This window comes from Phytophthora ramorum, assembly GCF_020800215.1.
Source record: "Phytophthora ramorum isolate Pr-102 chromosome Unknown Phyram_PR-102_s0001, whole genome shotgun sequence".
NCBI classification, from domain to species: Eukaryota; Oomycota; class Peronosporomycetes; order Peronosporales; family Peronosporaceae; genus Phytophthora; species Phytophthora ramorum.
The window spans coordinates 767,019-777,984 of NW_027150647.1; the positions used below are offsets into that span (position 1 = coordinate 767,019).

General features: G+C 55.8%; 2 protein-coding genes across 2 annotated transcripts; one reads left to right on the plus strand and one right to left on the minus strand.

The window, feature by feature from the left end:
* Positions 1-3,022: 3,022 nt before the first annotated feature.
* KRP23_129 (uncharacterized protein) lies at positions 3,023-3,457 on the minus strand (the record flags this gene model as incomplete). Its single annotated transcript, XM_067883014.1, has 2 exons — positions 3,023-3,203; positions 3,297-3,457. The coding sequence occupies 2 exons, from the start codon at positions 3,455-3,457 to the stop codon at positions 3,023-3,025; spliced, it is 342 nt and encodes a 113-aa protein (XP_067750684.1).
* Positions 3,458-5,059: 1,602 nt separating this feature from the next.
* On the plus strand, positions 5,060-5,494 carry KRP23_130 (uncharacterized protein; the record flags this gene model as incomplete). The annotated part of the gene is made up of 2 exons (XM_067883126.1): positions 5,060-5,220; positions 5,314-5,494. The coding sequence occupies 2 exons, from the start codon at positions 5,060-5,062 to the stop codon at positions 5,492-5,494; spliced, it is 342 nt and encodes a 113-aa protein (XP_067750685.1).
* Positions 5,495-10,966: the final 5,472 nt, after the last annotated feature.

Sequence of the window (10,966 nt, forward strand, 5' to 3'; positions counted from 1 at the left end):
ACCTCTCATTAGAAATATCAGTTTTAGGAGGAAACCCCATTTACAATCAATACAGTTCTCATTTTACACCAAAGCTATTGCTCGGTTCATTTATCTAGGTTTAAGTATACTTGCGGATACAAGTATACTGAACTTAAGTAAATTACTCCTACGCTTCCTCATACACGTGCGCACACGTGTAAGCTTAAGTAGTGGGTCTAAGCAGACCCATTACAGAGTCGGCTACCGTCCAACACCGGTTGGATACCGCTACGCACGAAACAGCGAATTGGAGGGCCGCATCGCTGAGGACTACTGAACTCGTCGAGTCGTTCAACAAGACCATCCTTCAGCTCAAGGCTCAAGCTAAGGTGGACTTGCAGCTCGAAACCGAGCGAACTCAGGCTGCCGAAAGGACCATTCAAGGTCTCAACGCCGAGTTAGCTGCTCGAGAGCGGACCATCGGTCGGCTTGGTCGACAGCTCGTCGAAGCTAATGCTGTGCAGACTGTTCTTCGCGGAGTGGCGACCAGATACTTCCGCGACGCACGGGAAGCTGCTGCGTTGGCGTGTTCCGGTGGTGACTACGCCCTGGCTAACGGCAAGCGTACCATCGCGAGACAGGCCGATGTGATCCTGAGCCAGAAGGCTGTGATTCGCCACAACGGTCGTTATCCGGTGCATGACCCCACTTTGCGGTTGCTGCACTTGTTGGAGTTGACGTGCCTGGTCTGGATCCGCGGATCTTCATCTGAACGCTAGGTTGTGCCGCATCCTCGCTGAGCGCTTCCCAGAGTCGATTGAGCTAGCCGGATCGACGAGTCCCAGCGAAATCACTCTCCGGATTCGCCCGGTCAGCTCGTCGATTCAAGTTTCTACCAGTTCGCCGAGCGGGTTTCGGTCTAGCTCAGCGGGTTATGCCCGGCCGAGCTCAGCGAGTTAGTTTCCACCAAGCTCAGCGAGTGCGGCTTCTGGGGCTCTATCCGGTCGTTCTCGTTCCACACATTCTCGTCGCCAGCCGCGTCGTCAAAGTCGTCCTTCGGTCTCCCAGTTGCGGAACACACCACTCCGCGATTTGACCTCTTTGGAGCGTCTTCGCCGATATGCGAATCCTGCTTCTCCCACGGCTGCTGGTCCCCGTCGGAGTCGCTCGAAGAATGTTCCACGTGTTCTTTACGAGCGTCCAGTCCCTGGGGAAGAAGGTTTCGATCCTGCTACTACTTTGCTCAGTGCCGATGTGATCGATGAGTTTTCTCCTTCTCTTCCGATCACCGGCCGGAAACGCCTTCGAGCTCCGGCCTCCAGTCTCCTCGGGCCTGATTCGTGTCGTGTAGGAACACGCAGAAAATCTCACTACCGAACGGTATGAGTCCCACCAACAACACACGCTTCCCTCGCAAAAGGTCAGCGAACGTTGGATCAACGCCTGAAGACCAGGAACGATCCCTTTCACCGGGTTGGTCGCAAGCACCTCTGTATACCAAGGTTGAGTTCAGTCAACCTTAAAACCGGCACTACTAGCCACGAGCGAGGGCTAGAATGCAATATTGCGCTTTCGCGCGAACCCCCGCAGTTCCTCAGAAGGAAGGGTACGCCTAATACGGGTTTGCCGATTAATGGTACGGTGGAGCGCGTTAACCGTGACGTGCAACAAGTGCTCCGAGTACTTCTGATGGAATACAAGCTCGACACAAAGGAGTGACTTTACCTGCTACCAGTGGTTCAAGCCAATCTCAACCATACGCAACTGCCCTCACTCGGAGATCGAGCTCCAGTTGAGTTGTTCACTGGGCTTCCCGCAAGCAGCACACTGGATGTGATCTGGAACCCGCGCCAGGATCATGATGAAAGACCTGTTACAGTCGATCTGAGTAAGGCTGCTATTCGTCAGCGCCTTGATGATCTCCGGTACAGCTTGCAGCAGGTGCACAAGGAGGTGGTTGACATTCGGGAGCGGCGCCGTTTGCTGTAAATGGCAGTAAAGAAGGGAACCCCTTGCAATCTCTCCGAGGGGGACTTTGTCCTGTGGTCTGGGATCGACGCACGCTTGCCTGGCAACAAGCTCATGGTCCGTTGGGTCGGACCTTTCAGATTCGTTGAGGCGCTCTCGCACTCTTTCATCATCGAGCTCCTCATCACAAAAGCGTGCCACGACGTTCATGGGTCCCGTTTGAAGTTCTTCGCTGACTCTAGTGTGGAGATCACCGAGGAAATGTTGCAGCACGTTTCGACCCAAAGCATTCTTCTCAACGTGGAGAAGGTTTTTGCCGCACGGTACAATGACGAGCTATCCCGCTGGGAACTGCAAGTTTCCTGGCAAGGTTTGGAGGATTCAAATGACTCTTGGGAGGCCCTTGAAGAGCTATACAATGACGTTCCCGCTAAGGAGGCCACGTTCGTTGGTGAGAGTTCTTCCGATGGCCTCCGTGCCGTGTTTGCCGCTCTGCAAGACAAAGTGTGGTTTGGAGGGCAATGTGGGGAATCCTACAGCCACACACACTTGCATCGCTCTGCGTATACATGATCAACATTCGGCGACGATGCAGCAACCTCCACCGGCAGTCAGCGGCGGACCAGCACTCAGTGGCGCGCCTGATGCAGCAATCACCAGCATTCAGGGGCGCTCACCAACACGCGCTCACCAACACTCAGTGGCGACGCTGGTGGTGGTGAAATGCTTTCTTGCATTCAAGAGCCGCACTACATATACAAGACGAGCAGAAGAGGATTGTAGCAGCAACAGACAGTGATAAAGAAACAATTCAATTTGCCAGCAACGCGCATTTGCCATAGCCAGTGAAAACTGTGCCGGTTAGCCTCCATTGCCAACCGCGGGTCGTGAATGCGGTCCCAGGACTCCTTGGCACCGGACATGCCGGGGAAAAATTGGTTGGACACCTCAATGCAGAAGTAGCGGCGGTCGTGGGGCTCTATAATAGAACTAAAGTCGTTGTTAGTCGTCACCATGACGTTTGAGAAGTCATTAATGATAATGGGATGCGATTCAGCGGCTGTTTGGCCTCGCTGATCTTGTTCTGGAGAATCTAATTGCCCTTGCGGTTGGCTGTGTCAATCGCCTCATCGATGAGCACCAGCGTCTTGCCTACAAACAGTGAATTGAAGCGCCCGGCCAGTCGATCAATGTCGTTGATCACCACAGTCATGCATGGGTTGAGTACGTACCTCATGAACACGTTCATGAAGAAGTTCTTGCCTGCGCCGGGCCTGGACTTGTCTCGCCGCCGGAGAAGCGCGTCATGATGACAGACTTCTTCACGTACACGGGCGTTGTCGGCCGTGATATAGCCTTATACCGACTTGATGGCGTGAGCGAGCAGCTCGGGGGAGCGCCACTTGCGCTGCCTGGCGAGCGTGGTCACCACGTAGTCGTTGTCCTCCCAGATCAGATGTTTGTGCAGGGGCTCCAGGTCGTCGAGCAAGACACGGAAGAGCGTCGCCTTCAGCTCCTTCTGCGGCATCTTTTTGACTTTGAGCTGCTTGGACTCCGCCTCGCAGTGTTCTTACCAGGTCTTGTGCTTGTCCTCGGTCGTCGCGGCTTCGAGTCGGTCCTTGCGCTGCTGCTGCGCCTCTGCCTCGGCGTAGACCTGCTCCGTTGCTGCTTCGGGCTCGCGCTCAGCTCGCCAGTCGCGGTGCGCTTTGGCCGGCGATCGACGTGATCGCTTCCTCCGTGAGATCTGTAGAGCTGCAGGAGCCGCTGGTGAAGGCCTTCGTGACCGCTCAGACGTTGAACAGGTCGCCGAGCTTCACGCTGACAATGCATGCAAACGGTACGCCCGGACTGCCGACTATCGGAGGGGGTACTCCGTTGATCTGGCGCGATCGGAACCTTCTATTCACCTTGTGTACCCGACGGCGGGGCGGGTTACGCTCTTGTGGTGAAGTGGATGTTGGAAATTTCGTGATGGACCAACGATGGGCTAGGATCGGACGGGACCGGACGTACGATCGGAGGTTGATGAAGACCGACTTTGGAGGGATTAGATTGGACCTGAGGGGTAGGGGTATGGAGACCCAATGGGTACAGTAGCGCCATCAGTCATCGGTGCATACCGGTATGCGGTATGGTGCGATCATTTCGATATGCGATCGTGGTCACAACTGCGATCCCGATCACAAATGTCGATCGGGGCGTACCACTTTGGTGGTACACCCGCAATCATTCCGGAGTAAGGATCTTTGGAAGGTACCTCGGGAGGTGGGTGAAAGAATCCAGTAAGGGGGGAGGATAGGAAGCTGAGATCACTGTTTGTTTTTACCTAATTCGATAAGAAGAAGCTTTCCCTTGCAACACAAGTGGCGTTCGTGCATTCCAGGCTGGGAAGTATATTGGCCCTCCTGACGACTTCGGACTCACCTCGTCGCGCACGGTAATTACGCGGGAGCCCCTGGATCGCTTGGCCAGGTGCGCAACCACTTAACTCCCCCCAGGAGACCCCGCCATAGGAGGCGGCAAGCACGTAAAGGAACACACCCAAGGACACCCCCACGCCGATCGAGCCCCACCAGGCCCCGATCGGCAAACTACCGACGACCGCGTGAAGAATACCCGCGTGGCCGTCACCCCCCCCCCCCCCCCGATTCCCGGAAGGAGCAGTCCAGCTCCTCACCCCGCATTGGTAACCACCGACGCCTTCAGTGAACACCGGAAGAGCGTAACCCGCCCCGCCGTCGGGTACACAAGGTGAATAGAAGGTTCCGATCGCGCCAGATCAACGGAGTACCCCCTCCGATAGTCGGCAGTCCGGGCGTACCGTTTGCATGCATTGTCAGCGTGAAGCTCGGCGACCTGTTCGACGTCTGAGCGGTCACGAAGGCCTTCACCAGCGGCTCCTGCAGCTCTACAGATCTCACGGAGGAAGCGATCACGTCGATCGCCGGCCAAAGCGCACCGCGACTGGCGAGCTGAGCGCGAGCCCGAAGCAGCAACGGAGCAGGTCTACGCCGAGGCAGAGGCGCAGCAGCAGCGCAAGGACCGACTCGAAGCCGCGACGACCGAGGACAAGCACAAGACCTGGTAAGAACACTGCGAGGCGGAGTCCAAGCAGCTCAAAGTCAAAAAGATGCCGCAGAAGGAGCTGAAGGCGACGCTCTTCCGTGTCTTGCTCGACGACCTGGAGCCCCTGCACAAACATCTGATCTGGGAGGACAACGACTACGTGGTGACCACGCTCGCCAGGCAGCGCAAGTGGCGCTCCCCCGAGCTGCTCGCTCACGCCATCAAGTCGGTATAAGGCTATATCACGGCCGACAACGCCCGTGTACGTGAAGAAGTCTGTCATCATGACGCGCTTCTCCGGCGGCGAGACAAGTCCAGGCCCGGCGCAGGCAAGAACTTCTTCATGAACGTGTTCATGAGGTACGTACTCAACCCATGCATGACTGTGGTGATCAACGACATTGATCGACTGGCCGGGCGCTTCAATTCACTGTTTGTAGGCAAGACGCTGGTGCTCATCGATGAGGCGATTGACACAGCCAACCGCAAGGGCAATTAGATTCTCCAGAACAAGATCAGCGAGGCCAAACAGCCGCTGAATCGCATCCCATTATCATTAATGACTTCTCAAACGTCATGGTGACGACTAACAACGACTTTAGTTCTATTATAGAGCCCCACGACCGCCGCTACTTCTGCATTGAGGTGTCCAACCAATTTTTCCCCGGCATGTCCGGTGCCAAGGAGTCCTGGGACCGCATTCACGACCCGCGGTTGGCAATGGAGGCTAACCGGCACAGTTTTCACTGGCTATGGCAAATGCGCGTTGCTGGCAAATTGAATTGTTTCTTTATCACTGTCTGTTGCTGCTACAATCCTCTTCTGCTCGTCTTGTATATGTAGTGCGGCTCTTGAATGCAAGAAAGCATTTCACCACCACCAGCGTCGCCACTGAGTGTTGGTGAGCGCGTGTTGGTGAGCGCCCCTGAATGCTGGTGATTGCTGCATCAGGCGCGCCACTGAGTGCTGGTCCGCCGCTGACTGCCGGTGGAGGTTGCTGCATCGTCGCCGAATGTTGATCATGTATACGCAGAGCGATGCAAGTGTGTGTGGCTGTAGGATTCCCCACATTGCCCTCCAAACCACACTTTGTCTTGCAGAGCGGCAAACACGGCACGGAGGCCATCGGAAGAACTCTCACCAACGAACGTGGCCTCCTTAGCGGGAACGTCATTGTATAGCTCTTCAAGGGCCTCCCAAGAGTCATTTACATCCTCCAAACCTTGCCAGGAAACTTGCAGTTCCCAGCGGGATAGCTCGTCATTGTACCGTGCGGCAAAAACCTTCTCCACGTTGAGAAGAATGCTTTGGGTCGAAACGTGCTGCAACATTTCCTCGGTGATCTCCACACTAGAGTCAGCGAAGAACTTCAAACGGGACCCATGAACGTCGTGGCACGCTTTTGTGATGAGGAGCTCGATGATGAAAGAGTGCGAGAGCGCCTCAACGAATCTGAAAGGTCCGACCCAACGGACCATGAGCTTGTTGCCAGGCAAGCGTGCGTCGATCCCAGACCACAGGACAAAGTCCCCCTCGGAGAGATTGCAAGGGGTTCCCTTCTTTACTGCCATTTACAGCAAACGGCGCCGCTCCCGAATGTCAACCACCTCCTTGTGCACCTGCTGCAAGCTGTACCGGAGATCATCAAGGCGCTGACGAATAGCAGCCTTACTCAGATCGACTGTAACAGGTCTTTCATCATGATCCTGGCGCGGGTTCCAGATCACATCCAGTGTGCTGCTTGCGGGAAGCCCAGTGAACAACTCAACTGGAGCTCGATCTCCGAGTGAGGGCAGTTGCGTATGGTTGAGATTGGCTTGAACCACTGGTAGCAGGTAAAGTCACTCCTTTGTGTCGAGCTTGTATTCCATCAGAAGTACTCGGAGCACTTGTTGCACGTCACGGTTAACGCGCTCCACCGTACCATTAATCGGCAAACCCGTATTAGGCGTACCCTTCCTTCTGAGGAACTGCGGGGGTTCGCGCGAAAGCGCAATATTGCATTCTAGCCCTCGCTCGTGGCTAGTAGTGCCGGTTTTAAGGTTGACTGAACTCAACCTTGGTATACAGAGGTGCTTGCGACCAACCCGGTGAAAGGGATCGTTCCTGGTCTTCAGGCGTTGATCCAACGTTCGCTGACCTTTTGCGAGGGAAGCGTGTGTTGTTGGTGGGACTCATACCGTTCGGTAGTGAGATTTTCTGCGTGTTCCTACACGACACGAATCAGGCCCGAGGAGACTGGAGGCCGGAGCTCGAAGGCGTTTCCGGCCGGTGATCGGAAGAGAAGGAGAAAACTCATCGATCACATCGGCACTGAGCAAAGTAGTAGCAGGATCGAAACCTTCTTCCCCAGGGACTGGACGCTCGTAAAGAACACGTGGAACATTCTTCGAGCGACTCCGACGGGGACCAGCAGCCGTGGGAGAAGCAGGATTCGCATATCGGCGAAGACGCTCCAAAGAGGTCAAATCGCGGAGTGGTGCGTTCCGCAACTGGGAGACCGAAGGACGACTTTGACGACGCGGCTGGCGACGAGAATGTGTGGAACGAGAACGACCGGATAGAGCCCCAGAAGCCGCACTCGCTGAGCTTGGTGGAAACTAACTCGCTGAGCTCGGCCGGGCATAACCCGCTGAGCTAGACCGAAACCCGCTCGGCGAACTGGTAGAAACTTGAATCGACGAGCTGACCGGGCGAATCCGGAGAGTGATTTCGCTGGGACTCGTCGATCCGGCTAGCTCAATCGACTCTGGGAAGCGCTCAGCGAGGATGCGGCACAACCTAGCGTTCAGATGAAGATCCCGCGGATCCAGACCAGGCACGTCAACTCCAACAAGTGCAGCAACCGCAAAGTGGGGTCATGCACCGGATAACGACCGTTGTGGCGAATCACAGCCTTCTGGCTCAGGATCACATCGGCCTGTCTCGCGATGGTACGCTTGCCGTTAGCCAGGGCGTAGTCACCACCGGAACACGCCAACGCAGCAGCTTCCCGTGCGTCGCGGAAGTATCTGGTCGCCACTCCGCGAAGAACAGTCTGCACAGCATTAGCTTCGACGAGCTGTCGACCAAGCCGACCGATGGTCCGCTCTCGAGCAGCTAACTCGGCGTTGAGACCTTGAATGGTCCTTTCGGCAGCCTGAGTTCGCTCGGTTTCGAGCTGCAAGTCCACCTTAGCTTGAGCCTTGAGCTGAAGGATGGTCTTGTTGAACGACTCGACGAGTTCAGTAGTCCTCAGCGATGCGGCCCTCCAATTCGCTGTTTCGTGCGTAGCGGTATCCAACCGGTGTTGGACGGTAGCCGACTCTGTAATGGGTCTGCTTAGACCCACTACTTAAGCTTACACGTGTGCGCACGTGTATGAGGAAGCGTAGGAGTAATTTACTTAAGTTCAGTATACTTGTATCCGCAAGTATACTTAAACCTAGATAAATGAACCGAACGATAGCTTTGGTGTAAAATGAGAACTGTATTGATTGTAAATGGGGTTTCCTCCTAAAACTGATATTTCTAATGAGAGGTTCTGCCATTGGATGGCTGGCAGAACCCCTATCTATTGAATGACTCTCATTGGTAGAAAGGTGTTACTTTCTACCAGTCATATGCCTTTTGCTATGAATGTGGACCACCCTGTGGAGTGGTCACCTGAATGTATTCCTTAGTGCATGTTGCACTAAGGTAGGAGGTGAACCGAATGTGTAGCCCCGCTACACCATCCCCCCGTTAGGATTTGACGTGCCGTCTCGACACGTCAATCCGTATTTTCTTCGGGAGAACACGTGCTCATTCCCAATGAGCACGCCAACGACGTCTTCGTCTAAGACGCCGGCCGCTTCGGCAACAAGCAAGTGCTGTCGTCGCCTCCAAGGCGACGACGGCCGCTGCCTCAGCCACGACCGCTACTGGCATCGCCTCGACGGCGATGCCGACAAGCGCGGCAACAGAGAGTCGCCTCTCTGTTGCTGGATACCACTCGAGATGGCATGAGAAACATGCCATCCGAAACAAGACAGGCAAGATCATTGCTGTCGAAACCGGAGTGGGTATCTACTCTCCGGGTGGAGAGGGAGTTCCCCTCGACTACGGAAGCGAAGTCGAGGAGGGGGAACTCGAAGGAGACAAGGACATCTTGTCTCCGGGCCACACTGACCCCAATGTGGGTCTGCGTCGTCCACGCGAGGACGACTCGAACGCTTCGAGCTCGAAGCGTTCGCGCAGCGGCAGTGGAACATCGCTCGCTGCCGCTGGAGCCTTGACGACTCCGCGGGATGGAGATGACTCCGCTCCATCCGCTGTTGTTGCGGCCTCGCGCACTGAGCCAGTGCGCGAGCCGTGGATGCCGTCTCAGTCTGAGATCGCAGCCGATTCGGTGCGACCGCGCCACCGAATCTGTACGCGCTGTATTCGTGCAACGCCATCGTTGACGATGACGTCGCGAAGCGATTGCACTTTGATCCGATGACGAATCAAAGGCGCGACTACTACATCGGGCTCTTCCATGAGCTCCGATGGTTTGCGAGCAAGAAGACTTCTCGCAGAAGCAAAGTGCCCGAGTGGCAGGCACTTTGTCAAAGTTGGAGTGCCTTTGTTGAAAACTTCAACAAGAACCCCGCTGGCTATCGCGACCGGATTAGCCAGGCGCGGGAGCGCTACGAGAAGTTCTCGAAGCGTGGTAAACTTGAACGACTGCACCATGGTGCAGTCGGTATTGGACTTCCTTGCGCAGTGCCTTACGACACTGCTTGTGAGTACTGCTACCCCGGAGCAGTACGCATCACCGAGCGGGACGTCAACGGGTACACGTCCATGTGTGTACCTGACGACCTCAAGACCCTGCGCGCCAGTTTTCAGGCGCAGGCGTCTTCTAGTGCTGCGGATAATCGCAGCACTTATCCGAGTGCTGTAGGCGACTACAGCGCTCGCCCAAGTTTTACGCCCTTCGGCGGAGGTGGCGGTGGCGGCCTTCGTACGCCGTCACCATTTCCGGAATGTCCTCCATCAGGACATTCCGTGATTCCCACGTATCGTGTTGGGGAGGAAATCCTCTCCAACGAATACGAAAATGAACCGGACCTCGGGTCTGGTTCCGATGACCAACAATTCGCTGGACGATCCAGCGAGTTGCCCCGCGTGCGTCTCGCAACGGGGGGGGGGGGGGGGGGGGGGGGCGGGAAGACGCCCCGGGTTTGGTCAACCAAACCTTGAGTCTCGCTGGGAGGCTGTTGAGCGTCTCCAAGCGTCGCAGTTCGCTGCTCTGCGTCAGGAGCTGAGCTTGTTAAAGGCTCAGCTCGCGGAGGTTGCGCAGACGACCTCGAACGTAAAGGTCGAGGTCGGGACGAGGCTCTCTGGCAGCCTTGAAGCGCGTCGCCGCGCTCGAGAGCGCTTTGGCGAGTCACCAGACGTAGGTGATTCGTGCTGCACGTACGGCTTCAGTCGCCCAACGTAAAACGTTGGGTGCAAGCGCATGCTGGACGGTATGTCCAGTGTGTACGCGTTGCCATGCTTCGCCAACACGGTGAATGGCCCAATGAAGCGCGGAGCAAGCTTGCTTGCTCCGAAATCGGAAACTGCATGTTTAGCTAGGTTCTGCGTAGCTAACAGAACTAATGAACCAACTTTGAATTCATTTGTGTTTCCCCTGCCGGTGTTATCGGCATTCAGCTTCTGTCGATCGACAGAAGCTGCTATCGCGTCCTGGACAAACCGAATTACGGCTTGTCGACGCTGGACAAAGTCCATTGCATCCGAGCTGAACCCCTGGTTCAGTTCGTGCTCCTTGTTCGCAGCAGGCCCGGCCTGCGCGTTATGTTCGTTGTCGGTTAAAGTGTCTACGCCCGTCGTAGACACTGTCTTGTTGTCGCCATGACTGCGCGCAGTACGTGCGCGAGTCGTCACAGCTGATACATTGCTCGTATCAGCGTGCTTATCCGGTTGTTTTGAATTAACCGTATACCCTCCCCCACTTAAGGAA